Source organism: Indicator indicator, chromosome 10 (assembly GCF_027791375.1).
Source record: "Indicator indicator isolate 239-I01 chromosome 10, UM_Iind_1.1, whole genome shotgun sequence".
NCBI classification, from domain to species: domain Eukaryota; kingdom Metazoa; phylum Chordata; class Aves; order Piciformes; family Indicatoridae; genus Indicator; species Indicator indicator.
The window spans coordinates 35,172,897-35,187,516 of record NC_072019.1 but is presented as its reverse complement, the minus strand read 5'-3'; the positions used below and the strand labels follow the sequence as shown (position 1 = coordinate 35,187,516).

Sequence of the window (14,620 nt, the reverse complement as noted above, 5' to 3'; positions counted from 1 at the left end):
AGAGTAGGACAAAATTCACCATCATTTCTGTACCAGCTGTTCCAGGAGGGATGTCCTCTGGCTGCGACTTAACGTCCAGGCCTGCTCTCCTCGAGATATCAAGTGAGCAATGATCCCTGCTGCAAAGTAGCTAACTTCCACCTCCACACTGTGCAGTAATTTGCTGATGTGGTCTATGAAGTCCTTCCACATCAGTTCAGAATGGAGCTCTTTAACTTCAGCTATGTTATTCTGAAAGGGGGGGAGAAAAATAAATAACAAAAGAGAAGATATCAACAGGAAGAAATCCACACAAGGCAAAGAAACAAATCTGAGTTACACTGTAAACACAGGTAGGAGGAGATCTTCATGCATCCAAATGCACCACCAGAACTCCAAATATTACTTCTGCTTTTGAAAACTTCCCAGGCTACTGCAGGAATTTGTCTCAAAACAAATCATTCTATGATTCTGTCCCTGGAGATATTCAAGGTGAGGTTCGACGAGGCCCTGGGCAACCTGATCTAGTTGGGGATGTCCGGGCTGACTGTGGGGAGGTTGGACCGGATGACCTTTGGAGGTCTTTTCTGGCCTGGACCATTTTATGATTCTATGATTCCTAAGTAATTTTAGGCCATTAGCATGCAGATGACACCATCTTACAGGCTGGTTGTAAAATTCCCAACCACAGTTTCAGTTGTTTAGCCTGGAGAAGAGGAGGCTCAGGGGAGACCTCATTGCTGTCTACAACTACCTGAAGGGAGGTTGTAGCCAGGTGGGAGTTGGTCTCTTCTCCCAGGCAACCAGCAGCAGAAGGAGGGGACACAGTCTCAAGCTGTGCCAGGGGAGGTCTAGGCTGGATGTTAGGAGGAAGTTCTTCACAGAGAGAGAGATTGCCCATTGGAATGTGCTGCCCAGGGAGGTGGTGGAATTGCCATCACTGGACATGTTCAAGAGAAGACTGGAGGAGGCACTTAGTGCCATGGTCTAGTTGATTGCTTAGGGCTGGGTGATCAGTTGGACTGGATGATCTTGGAGGTCTCTTCCAACCTGGCTGATTCTAAGATTCTAAACTCCAGTAGTGCACAATTCTGGATTCCACTGGGTTTCAGCCTAATTTTTTTTTTCTTTTTCATTTGGACTCATCTGAAGCTTCCTGCTTCAGATTCTGCCCTGTACTCAGCACTGGTGAGCCCTCACCTCAAGCACTGTGTGCAGCTCTGGGCCCCTCACTTCAGGAAGGATCTTCAGGTGCTGGAGCAGATCCAGAGGAGAGCAAACAGACTGGTGAGGGGCTGGAGGGAAAGTCTGATGAGGAGAGGCTGAGGGAGCTAGGGGTGTTCAGCCTGGAGAAGAGGAGACTCAGGGGGGATCTTATCACTCTCTACAGCTACCTAAAAGGAAGTTGTAGTCAGGTTAAGGTCAGGCTCTTCTCCCAGGCAGCTTGTGACAGGACAAGAGGGCATGGGATGAAGCTGTGCCAGGGGAGGTTTAGGTTGGATATTAGGAAGCACTTCCTGGCAGAAAGGCTGAGTAGGCACTGGGATGGACTGCCCAGGGAGGTGGTGGAGTTGCCATCACTGGAGGTCTTTAAAGGAAGCTTGGATGTGGCACTTGGTGGCATGATTTAGCTGATGTGGTGGTGTTAGGTCACAGGCTGGACTTGATGATCTCAGAGGTCTTTTCCAGCCTCAATGATTCTGTGATTCCCTCAGTGCCCATTCTTGAATTTTGTGCTTACTGTAACCATCAAATTCAACCCAAGCAGTGCTTCTGGAGAACTGGTAACACATGGCCAACAAATGTCACTTGTCAATAATGCACACTACAAATATTAAAGAGGAATGTAAACTTACAAGGCAAACTTCTAGATTAAGATGGCAGGAAAAAAGTAATTTATAATAAAAATAAAAATCAATCTTTAAAAATATATTTAAGGCTTTTTAAGTATTTTTTTCAGCTCACCAGAAGTCCAAGAACTTTCTGTTGGATGGATGATTCAGATGGAAAAGACTGTGGGGGAAAAAAAAAAAAAAACAAAAAAACAGAAACAAAGCATAGGTAAACATTTATGTTTGCTACTGAAACAATGTCAACTGTTGATAGCCCAGCACCAGAAGCTGTACTCCTCACCTCTAAGACTCTCATGAAAAGTTCTAGCCCTTGGTTTTCAATGAAATGCCGACATGTTGTTGGAGATTCATCAGTGAGGTTCCAAAGTGCACTCAGAGTGAACTTGAGGGTAGTATCTACAAGATTCTGATTTGTTTTCTGTTTAACTATTTGCAGAAGTTGCTGAAAAACAAAAGCAAACCAACAAAAAAACCTTCTCAATGATGATTGTGTATCAAAATGTATTGGCTGCTCTGCTGCTTTCTGCACTGCCCAGAGTGATGCACAGCTATCATTCACATGCAGAGTAAAGACCTACTTGTTTAGGTATTGCTCCCCTGGTTCAGGGGAACTGAATGTAACTGTAGAGCCCTTATAATGAGGGGCCATTGGGTGACAAATGGAGGCACGAACCCTGCTGCTGTATAGCAGTGAGGTTCCAGAAATGCAGAGTGCAGAGAAGCTCAGAAGTCATCCCAGAAGTCCTTTATTATATTTTTAGATAGATAGATAGATAGATAGATAGATAGATAGATAGACAGATAGATAGATATCTTATTCTATCCTTTATTATATTATAGCATTACAGAGTTTTAGCATGTCCTTAACAGCAGAAGTCCTGGAAGCCTTTAACAGACAAAGCAGCTAACGGAAGTCCTGAGCATATCCCTAGCAGCATCCCTACACTGAAGCCCTGACCAGAAGTAGCTCACTACCAGAAGCAGAAGTCCCTAGCAGCCCCAAACCCCAACCAAGCTGTTCCTAATTCCCTAACCCCACTGACTCTTGCTCAGAGTGGCTGTTTCTATTCTCTTTGTTATCAGTAAAACCCAACCACACAGATAAGCTACAATCTTTTCCCAATGAGAGGTGCCAGCATGTCAAGGAGGTGGCTTCTGCAGCATGTTCCAATCACAGGGAATGTGATTGTTTTGCTCTATGCAGTGTGCAATTGGTCAGCTAAGGAATCCTGCACTCTGCACACATCCAGCAACTGCCCTCAGAACAGTGGCTGCAACATTTAAGGTTAAGCTACACAAAAGAAAGCAGCTAGAAAACCTTTTACCTGCTCTTTGGCCTCAGCTGCCTGCTAGGGGAGCTCCTCCGTTCTCACCGCAATTACCTGGGCAGTCCCTGGACAGCACAAAGCCATCCACAGCGCTCTGGACACCACAAGAACGCTGACAGCACTAACCATTTGCTTCAGGTGTTCTCTTTGGGAGCATCTCTTGTCTCACATACAATCCACTTCCAACCAATAGATGATTTCTGGGTTTACTGTTTTACTTTGTCAAGTTTTTCCACTTCAACTCCTTTTCATCTCTGCTAATACATCTCATTGCCACCACCTCTAACAAATTCTCTCTCTGGGCTTTTCTCTCCTGAAGAGCTCTCAAATTCAAAGCATTCTTAAAATTCTACTTCCTTAAGTTTGTTTTAGACTTTCAGGAATGCTGTTGGCATGAACAGCTGGAGAAGAAGGCTATTTCTAACCATCAGGAAAGTGTCTGACTTACCCTAACAATGAAGAGTTCTGCTCCAAGTTGAGCTGTCTGCTCTGTTGAAAGCTGTAAACAAACAAAACCATCTCAATGATTCCCCGTGACTTTAAAAATATTATCTGCCCTCAAAAAGCTTCAGCTCCATACCTTTGCAGCAAGAATGGAAATGATGGCTACAGCCATCCTCTGCATGTTTTGATCTTCATGATTGCACAGCCACTGCATAACAAGCTTGGCTGCTTCAAACCTGGAAGTCAACAATAAATATAATTTTCAGAAGTATTGTAACTCTTAGTAAGAGGAAGATGCACACAGACAACACATCAGATAGAAACACATGCAAGACAAAAGAAACTGGAAGAAGTACCCAAAAAAAGCAGAAATACAGGGTGAAATTACAAGTATTGCATGAACCTCAGTCAGAATTGAGTTGTTTGCTTAGGGTCTGTTAATCTCATTATCTATCAAAGTGCACAGGATCTGCTTCCAAAGAGGGAAGAAAAATCTGCCACAACCTTCTGAAACATCAGACCAACACGCTTCAAAGCATTTGGGCAAAGCATTTAAGTAGAAAAATCAGCAAGAAGCAGTTCCTTGGCTCCCCAGAGAAATCTTGGCTTCTATTACACAAACACAGGTGAAGCAAAATCCACCTTTATAGCAGCTGATTTTGCAGAGCTATTTTCAGTTGTAAATCACAGGCCCAAAAGAATGTAGGCCAGACATATTCAGCACATTGGGGTGATTGGCACTGAGCAAAACTTGAGGGCAGCAACAAACCTTCTGAAGGAACGGACAATGAAATAAAAGCCTTCTGCAATCCTAGAACCAATTGTAGCTGAGGTAGAAAACTTGCCTGTTAAAGGGAACATCCTGAAGGATCCTGTCACTGCACAGTGAAAGGAGGCAGTTCTTCTGCAGCTATGAGACATGAAAGAGTCACTTTGTCAGAGACACACATAGATAAGAGTGCTGAACATACTGCCATGGGGGAATGAGATGTAGGTCTTACAAAAGGTTTCTCCACAAGAAAGCAGCCCTGAGAAAAAAGGACTTGAGGGTGCTGGTGGATGAGAAGCTGGACATGAGCAGACAGCGTATGCTCGCAGCACAGAAGGCAAATCACAGCCTGGGCTGCATCAAAACGTGCTGCCAGCAGATCCAGAGAGGTGATTCTGCCACTTTGTTCTGCTCTGGGGAGCCCTCATCTGGAGTACTGTGTGCAGGGCTGGAGCCCTCAATACAGGAAGGACATGGACCTAATGGAGCAGGTCCAGAGGAGGGCCACAAAAATGATCAGGGGGTTGGAGCACCTCTGCTACGAGGACAGGCTGAGGGAGCTGGGGGTGTTCAGCCTGGAGAAGAGGAGGCTCCAGGGACACCTAAGAGCAGCCTGCCAGTACCTGAAGGGGGCTACAAGAAGGCTGCAGAGAGACTGTTTGCAAAGGGCTGCAGGGACAGGAGGAGGGGCAATGGCTTCAAACTAGAGAAGAGCAGATTTATATTGGATGCCAGGAACAAGTTCTTTACTATGAGGGTGGTGGAACACTGGAAGAGGTTGCCCAGGGAGGTGGTTGAGGCTTCTTCCCTGGAGATATTCAAGGTAAGACTCAGAGAGGCCCTGGGCAGCCTGATCTAGTTGGGGATGTCCCTGCTGACTGCAGGGAGGTCAGACTGGATGAGCTTTGGAGGTTTCTTCTGGCCTGGACCATTCTATGATTCTAAGACAGGGAATGAAAAGACATTTCCACCTCTTACCTGTTGATGATTTGGGAAGTGCTCCATGGCCTTCAGGAGCAGATGGGTGACATCAGCCAGGAGGCGTACAGGCATGCCTGCTGCCAGGTCCTGCTTGGTCAGGTTAAAGACACATGCACTGGCTGCTAACTGCACAGGCAAGTTCAGGGGGTGGTTTCTCATTCCAATCACCACAAGCTGAAACACAAGAGGGTTTGGGCCACATTAGTTACTTAGATATTTGCCTGCACCCCCCAAGAGCAAACCACTGCTCCTGGAGCTCCCAACAATGACTCACAGCACCCAGCTTCTGCCTCCCTTTTCCTTAAGGGAAAACTCCATCTGGTGTGATTTTTAACTCTCAGAAGGAACATCTCCTTCTGCTCCATCATTCAAAAACTGACAGCTTTTATATCTCCAAGTCCTTCCACACTGCTATTAACAGCCTCTGAAAGGCTGCACAGAAAGTAAGAGATTCCTAGAAAGATCCAGAGTTCACTTTACACAGCAGGACCTGAATCACCAAACTTTCAGAGGAGAAGGAGGTGGGACAGAGTTTCTGCAGCATCGTTGTTGAGCATCATGCAGTGGCTTGCTGTTGGGTGACTAGCCATTTCACATTACATCCTAAGCTGCTGGCTCAGGAGACATTTTGCATGGCTTCCTCCTGAATTCTAGTCTTGGCCATGTATGCTGGCTGTGATCTCATCTATGAAAATGCTTTTCTTGATGGTTTTTGACTGACAAAGTCTTTTTGATACTGAAAGCCAGCACATTCAAGGTCACTTGCTCAACATCAACGAAGACAGGAAAAACAAACATCATCTGTCCCACTGATGTCTCTTTTTACCATCACAGGAAAAATGAACCCATCTCTGATGTTCTAAACATAGAATGGCAATGCCTAGGGTGGATTTCTAAGGAGGTTTCTAGGATTTTCCAAATTAGAGCCCAATATAATACACTGATATTTATATAATGATATTTATTAAACTTGCTATCATACCAGAAGGTGACCATGGGGAGAAATATCACTGAATTCCTCCCTTGTTATTACTGTTTTATAAGTAACAACTGAAGTCGTACCTGGGAAATAAGACTAGATGGAGCTTTGAGTAGACCAGCACAGATATGTTCTAATGACAGAATTCAACACTCAAAGAAAGCTTCATATTATAATCAAAATTACATGAGAAACATTAATTTAATGCTAATAAATTTAGGTACTATTAACCCACCTGGACTTCACCTAATAAAACTCTACAGAGCATCTTCTCCATCGCTCTGGTTTAAAAATCTGTTCCTTTTTTATCCAATATTATAATTTTCATCTTAAAAAAAAAAATCACAACCAAAAAAAAAAATCAAAGCTTATAAAATAAAAAAGCTGTTGCTTTTTTACCCAACATTGTAATTTTCACCTTTAAAATCACAACCAAACAAATCCAAAGCTTGTAAAATAAAAAAGCTGTTCCTTTGCTATCCAACATTACAATTTTCATCACAAAGTTCATCATCACAACCAAAAAACCCAAAGCTTACAAAATAATAAAAAACCCTGTTCCTTTTTTATCCAACGTTACAATTTTCACCTTAAAAATCACAACCAAATCCAAAGCTTGTAAAATAAAAAAAGCTGTTCCTTTGCTATCCAACATTACAATTTTCATCTTAAAAATCCCAAGCAAACAAATCCAAAGCTTATTAAAAAAATGTTTCTTTTTTATCCAACACTACAATCTTACAAAAAATCACAACCAAAAAAATGCAAAGCTTGTAAAATTAAAAAGCTGTTCCTTTGCTATCCAACATTAATTTTCATCCTAAAAAATCACAACCAAAAATTCCAAAGCTTATAAAATAAAAATCCTGTTCATTTTTTTATCCAACATTACAATTTTCACCCTAAAAATCACAACCAAACAAATCCAAAGCTTATAAAAAACTGTTCCTTTCTTATCCAGCATTAAAATTTTTATCTTAAAAAACACAACCAAAAAAACCCAGAGCTTATAAAATATAAAAGTTGTTCATTTGCTATCTAACATTACAATTTTAATCATAAAGAAACCACAACCAAAAAATCAAAGCTTATAAAATAAAAAACTGTTCCTTTTTTATCCAGCATCAAAATTTTCATCACAAAAACCACAACCAAAAAGTCCAAAGCTTAGAAAATAAAAAAACCTGTTCCTTTTCTATCCAACACTACCATTTTCATCTTAAAAAAAAAAAAACACCAAATAATCCAAAGCTTATAAAATTAAAAAAAAAAATCACAACCACAACTGTTCTTTTTTAACCAGCATTACAATTTTAATCTTAAAAATCACAACCAAAAAAACCTCGAAAGCTTATAAAATAAACAGCCACTAGGGTTTTGGAGATGAGCTCAGGAACAATGCCTAACAAAAGTGTATTCTGTTACCTTTAAAATTTCAGGCTTTGTTTTTTCCATGACATGTGTGAGGCTGAACAAATGGAAGAGGGCCTCTCTGACAAAGAAGGCTCTCTCGCTGTAGCGCTTCAGTGCCTCAGAAATCTGAGTCTCGTTGGCTTCTCCTGACACCTGTGAACACAGAAATCACCTTTAGTTGAGGATGACATCACTTGACTTGAAATAATTTGTTCACAGAATCATCACAGAATTATTGAGGCTGGAAAAGAACTCTGGATCATCAAGTCCAGCCTATGACCCAACACCACCACATCAGCTAAACCATGCCAGCAAGTGCCACATCCAAGCTTTGCTTAAAGACCTCCAGTGGTGGTGACTCCACCACCTCCCTGGGCAGTCCATCCCAGTGCCTACTCAGCCTTTCTGTCAGGAAGTGCTTCCTGATATCCAACCTAAACCTCCCCTGGCACAGCTTCAGGCCATGCCCTCTTGTCCTGTCACAAGTTGCCTGGGAGAAGAGCCTGACCCCCACCTGACTACAACTTCCCCTCTGATAAGGTCCCCTCTGAGTCTCCTCCAGGCTGAACACCCCCAGCTCCCTCAGCCTCTCCTCATTACACTTTTCCTCCAGCCCTCTGACCTCACTTTCCCTCACCCCCTCAGTCTTGTTGCTCTCCTCTGGACCCACTCCAGCACCTCAATATCTGTTCTCAGAAAGTTCAAAGCTGCACTTTCAAAAACAGTGTCATGTTTAGCCACATCCTTCAGTAAGCAACTGAAGACCTCATCTGGCCAAATGAACCCACAACTGCACAACCTTCCAATGTTCTTCATGAAGAATCATCCACATTATTGGCTAAAATTAGGCTTCAGTCACCTCTTTAGTAGAGCTGTATGAAACCACTAAGTAGGAGTAGCACTTCAATACTAACAAAATGCTGTTTATGCTGCTGCAAATGCCTGAAAGCACTGAGTGCAACAGAATGCTCTGTCAAACGCAGCTGCTCAGCTGATGAAGATGATATTTTCAGTCACAGAATTGTCAGGGTTGGAAGGGACCTCAAGGATCATCGAGTTCTAACCCCCCTGCCATGGGCAGGGACACCTCACACTACAGCAGGCTGCTCAGAGCCACATCCAGCCTGGCCTTAAAAACCTCCAGGGATGAGGCTTCCACCACCTCCCTGAGCAACCTGTTCCAGTGTCTGACCACGATCATGGGAAGAACTTCTTCCTAATATCCAATTTGAATCTATCTATTTCTAGTTTTCTTCCATTCCCCCTAGACCTATCACTCCCTGACACCCTAAGAAGTCCCTCCCCAGCTTTCTTGTAGCCCCCTTCAGATACTGGAAGGCCACCATAAGGCCTCCTCAGAGCCTTCTCTTCTCCAAACCAAACAACCTCAGCTCTCTCAGTCTGTCTATACAGGAGAGGATCATCCTCATGGCCCTTCTCTGGACACATCCCAGCACATCCAGAACAATAGGGGCTCCAGAACTGGAAGCAGTACTCCAGGTGGGGTCTCACCAGAGTGGAGTAGAGGAGGAGAATCTCCTCCCTCGACCTGCTGGCTATGCTTTTGGCTATTTTGGCTGGAGTTCTGGGGGTTCTAGCTCCAACAATAAAGAAAACATTTCTATTCTTTTGTCTTCATAAAGTTTCCTGCAAGCTATAGCTGTAGCAGTAGCTTTCCAACACCATATTCATAGATTCATAGAACAGTTTGGGTTGGAAGGCACCTTAGAGGTCATCTGCCATGGGGCACCTCCCTCTAGACCAGGTTGCCCAAGGCCTATTCCAACCCAGCCTGAACACCTCCAGGGAGGGGGCATCCACAACCAATCTTTCAGCTTCAACCCCTTCCCTCTTGCCCTGTGACTACAGCCTTTGTATTCAAGAACTCATGCATAAGAATCCTCACAATCAGACTTTAAATACATGTGAAAACTAAGCAATGGGCTAACACAGGCCAAGACTGCATCAGAGCTGTTGATGAGCTGAAGTGCAGAATATTACCAGCCAGCTGCAAATTTTTCCACTTCCCAATCTGCTGCAGTTCATATTTAACTGTATTTTACACCTGCTTTCTTAGTGTCAGTTCTGTAAGTGTAGAGGGCTTGTTCCTCAGCCCTACTACTCAATGAATCATTGCTGCAGCCATTGTTTTTTTGAAGGGAAGCATGCAGAACTTCTCCTTCATGTGCCACACAAGGAAAAGAAAATGTTCAGAGATCCAGGTGCCACATTCTGTGCACACAGAGCCACATCCTTTAAAACTGCTGCATCAGGAACATAAGGCAGCCTTGAAAGAGCTGATACTGACTTCAATTTTGCTTTATATTCTCTACTGATTAGAGCAGGGCAATGGTATTTACTGACAGGTTTTGCAGCCACTTATACACTACATGAAGAATTTCCACCTGGCTTCACATTCTCAGCTCTCATGTCTGCCCAGTGTTCACTCTATCATCAGACTTTGCAGGACTGCTGTAAGGAAAGCAATTATTTTACCTCTGTTGTCTCCCTGACTGCTCTGCCCTGTTTATTCTTTTGCAGTATCTAGACTAAGCAGATTAATAATTCAGTACAGTCACTAAAAAAAAATATTTCAGGCCACATACAAACAACAAAAGGCAAAACAACCCAGTTTGCTGCCTTACAGTCTCTTCTTGACAACTGTGCTTCAAAAGAAAAAAGGAAAGAACTGCAAAGTGCTTTTGGCTAACTGCAACTGCTGCAGTTCCATCACTAGAATCTTCTTCCTCCCTGCACAGCCATTGGTGTGAAGCACATACTGGAAAGAGCAAGGATTATACTGAGTTGTTTCATCCCAAACATGAGGTGTCAGTTCCTGCTGCTGTGCATCATCATACCAAACAGGATCTTGCTTTCTCCACCAACATATTTTGGCATTCATACACATCACTGTAAGCTGTGACAACCAAGTATTCAAGAGACCCAGCCAGTAACAGCTGTCAAAAGTTCCAGGAAAAAAACAAAATGATGATGCAATTACATAGCTGTGTTATCTCACTTGCCTAGAACAAGAGCATTCTGAACTTTAACACTGAAGTGCAAACCTGAACTTGCACAGGAGGCAGACTAAAGTACAGGCACGTTATGCAAACTCTTCCTCGTTTCCTCTGCTGTTTCCATCCTCCTCATGGCACAGCAGAAAACCAAAGGCAAAGATGATACAGCACTGACCCTGGCATGTCTCAACCAACTCTTTCTTCTGTATTTGTGACTCCTTCACAGCAGGGACAGGGTAGGTTCATTGTCCAGAATGTGTTTTTATGTTCTACAGCACAGGGTCTTGTTGTCTGGCAGTGAAAGATAAATAGATGCCCTCCTGCCAACATCATCTCATCCTAAGGGCCTAAGTAATTCATCTTAAGGGGCTAAGTAGTTCAGTAGTTGTTCAAGAAGAAGAATTAATTGCTTCTTACATGCTCATCACCAAGAGACCATTCCAAGTGGGTAGAACTACTGTAATAGGAAACAAAAGTGGTGATGGAGTAGAAGAGCAGCTCAGCTATTACATTTCATTGTATCTGCTGTGTTAATCATGAACTGCTCAAAGCTTATGCAAATTGTACCTCCACCCCTTACACACTGCTGCCTTATGCTACACATTGTGCTGGGATCCAGAGAACATTATTCCAATGACTGACTTTAGACCAGACAAAGTTCAGCTCTTTTACACAGAATCAAACAAGTTGGAAGAGACCTCCGAGATCATCAAGTCCAACCGATCACCCAACCCTATCTAATCAACCAGACCATGGCACTAAGTGCCTCAGCCAGGCTTTTCTTAAACACCTCCAGGGACCTCGACCCCACCACCTCCCTGGGCAGCCCATTCCAATGGCCAATCTCTATTTCTGGGAAGAACTTCTTTCTAAGATCAAGCCTAAACTTTCCCCTGCACAGCTTGAGACTGTGTCCTCTTGTTCTGTTACTGGTTGCCTGGCAGAAGAGACCAACCCCCACCTGGCTACAACCTCCCTTCAGGTAGTTGTAGACAGCAATGAGGTCTGCCCTGAGCCTCCTCTTCTCCAGGCTAAACACCCCCAGCTCCCTCAGCCTCTCCTCACAGGGCTGTGCTCCAGACGCCTCCCCAGCCTTGTTGCCCTTCTCTGGACACCTTCCAGCATCTCAACATCTTTCTCGAATTGCGTGGCCTAGAACTGGACACAGGACTCAAGGTGTGGTGTAACCAGTGCTGAGCACAGGGCAGAATGACTTCCTTGCTCCTGCTGGCCACACTATTCCTGACATAGGCCAGGATGCCATTGGCCTTCTTGGCCACCTGGGCACACTGCTGGCTCATGTTCAGCTGCTGTTGACCAGTACCCCCAGGTCCCTTTCTGCCTGGATGCTCTCCAGCCACTCTGTCCCCAGCCTTATATCTCCTATGATAAGGCTTGCTGAAAAGGCAAAGAAAACAGAGATGCTTTTTCGCATCAGGATTATGTAAATCAGGCAGTTTCTGTGCCAGAATCAAGTAAGAATTCGACATAAAGGCAGCAATTACAATTAACAGCTGAAAAAAAAAGAAATGAATCCACGGCCTCCTCCTGAGGCACCCACCTACACTGGTTACACATTACCAGTTCTATTTTTCCTGCAGGTTGCCATTTTTCAGTAAAATTCATCCCCCCCACTTAACCTTTAGGTTTCCTTCTCCTGTCAGGAACTCGGAGTAGCCGGCATCAGTAGCCAGCAGCCCTACAAACTGCATGGAGGGGCGCTGCTGGATGAAGGCTTCCACAGCTTTATCCGTGACATGCTTCCTTCCAGAAATGTCCAGGGACACCAGGCTGGGCAGGATATCCTTCTGCTCCAGCAAACGCAGTGCTATGTCTGAGGTGAACTGTTTGTCGTCGGAGATGTCCAGGTGACTCAGGTATTTGAGTTCTCTAATCACATCCAGGATCTGGGTTGTAGTCATTTTCAAGCATTTCAGGTGGTGCATGGTCAAGGACTTGAGGCGGTCTTTGCAGGTGAGGAGTGCAGTTATGTCAGTGACAGAGGTGTTGGATATATCCAGGCTTTCTAACCTAGGAAGGGAAGCAACGTCTGCCAAGTCCTCATTGTAGAACAGAACGTTGGTGATGCTCAGTGCACGCAGCCCAGACAGCTGACTGAAACACCTCTCGTAGGGGTCTTCCAGAGACAGAGTCAGTGAGTTCAGCACCAGGCATTGCAGGTTTTGTTGGATCCATTTATTGCTGCCAAGTCCACTGATAATGTCCGTGATGGTGATATCTGCATTCACCCCAGTAGCATCAAGTTCCACCAGCTTGTGGTGGCAGAAGGCTTTCCGGAAGGCGACGGCAGAGATCTTGGCCTTGCGGATGCAGGCTCTCTTCAGGCGCATCTGGGTGCCCCGGAAGATGCCCACGGTGCCGTCGTTCAGCAGCCCTGGGGGAAAAACAGCATTACTGCTCAGATCCAGGCTCACACAGCGGCACCAACCCAAGGCTGCAAAGTGCTGGCAAAGGAAATTCATTGCAAAGTGGCTTGTCTGGGGTCAGTGTGCCACTGATGGGATCCTGGGGCACATCAAGAAAAGTGTGGCCAGCAGGACTAGGGAGGTTCTTCTCCCCCTCTACTCTGCACTGGTGAGACCACACCTGCAATACTATGTCCAGTTTTGGGCTCCCCAGTTCAAGAGAGACAGAGACCAGCTAGAGAGAGTCCAACAGAGCCACAAGGATGATTAGGGGACTTGAGCATCTCCCCTGTGAAGAGAGACTGAGAGCCCTGGAGGTGTTTAGTCTGGAGAAGAGAAGGCTGAGAGGGGATCTGATCAATGTCTATCAATAGCTGAAGGCTAGATTTCAAGTGGAGGGGGCCAAGCTCTTTCGGGTGCTGCACAGTAATAAGCCAAGGAACAAGGTATGCAACCTGGAACAGAGGAAGTTTCACCTCAACATGAGAAGAAATTTCTTTACAGTGAGGGTGACAGAGCATTGTACAGGCTGCTCAGAGAGGTCGTGGAGTCTCCTTCTCTGGACACTTTCAAAACCAGCCTGGATGCATTCCTGTGCAGAGTACCCTGGGTGATCCTGTTCTGGCAGGGGGGTTGGACTGGATGATCTCTGGAGGTCCCTTCCAACCTCTAATGTACTGTGATACTGTGATCCCAAAAGTCTGTGCTGCAGAGTCCACTGAGAAGGTGATGACTTCACTTTAAGAAGATAAATGCAGATGCAGTACATGCACAGTACCTGCCTGGTTCCAACATGGAAGACACAAGAAATAAAATGTGGATATATTAAAAATAATTTTAAAAAAATCCAGACTGCTGCAGTTTCCGGATTTCACAGTATCACAGACTCCACAATCCCCCTGGGCAGTCTGTTCCAGTGCTCTGACTGAACTGGTTAGAAAGGTGCTAAAAACACAACCCGAGAACTTCTGAAGAGTTCTTCCCTGGTCACAGCTCCAGTGACCTCAAGATAGCCCCAGCAGTCAATGACCAGTTCTCATCTTGCTTTAACTCACTTGAGTAATTCAGCATTTGACTGAATTCCTAAGTAGGACAAATACACTAAACTAAGCTAATTAAGTTCTTCTCCATAACCTCATGAAGAGGGTAGGAGCGTTGCTCAGAAATAAGCTGAATGTGAGAAAGAAACCTAAAAAGTGATTCAAATTGGAGAAAGAGAAGGACAAGGAAGGGGTGGGAAGGAAAGAAAGATAGCAGTGAACAGGGGAAATTCAACCAGCTGGCTTGAGACTGTGAGCTTGTTGGCTCTGTAGCAAGAAGACTGCCCGAGCAGTCTTTTCTTGCTGGCATACTGGCAACATTCTAACTGAAATGCTACATTCAATTCCATGCACAGGATTATCCCAACCATATTGAATCACAGAAACACAG

General features: G+C 44.6%; 1 protein-coding gene across 2 annotated transcripts in view; it reads right to left on the bottom strand.

The window, feature by feature from the left end:
• The window catches only part of LOC128969227 (protein zyg-11 homolog B), a 31,122-nt gene that overhangs the window by 6,121 nt on the left and 10,381 nt on the right, over positions 1–14,620 (bottom strand). For both annotated transcript variants that reach the window (XM_054383959.1, XM_054383958.1), the window contains exons 3-11: positions 12,404–13,158; positions 7,759–7,899; positions 5,352–5,528; positions 4,450–4,514; positions 3,741–3,840; positions 3,609–3,659; positions 2,113–2,274; positions 1,945–1,992; positions 34–231 (exon numbers count right to left, since the gene is read on the bottom strand). In XM_054383959.1, the coding sequence (XP_054239934.1) occupies positions 34–231; positions 1,945–1,992; positions 2,113–2,274; positions 3,609–3,659; positions 3,741–3,840; positions 4,450–4,514; positions 5,352–5,528; positions 7,759–7,899; positions 12,404–13,158 (1,697 nt within the window). The remainder of the gene's footprint in view (positions 1–33; positions 232–1,944; positions 1,993–2,112; positions 2,275–3,608; positions 3,660–3,740; positions 3,841–4,449; positions 4,515–5,351; positions 5,529–7,758; positions 7,900–12,403; positions 13,159–14,620) is intronic.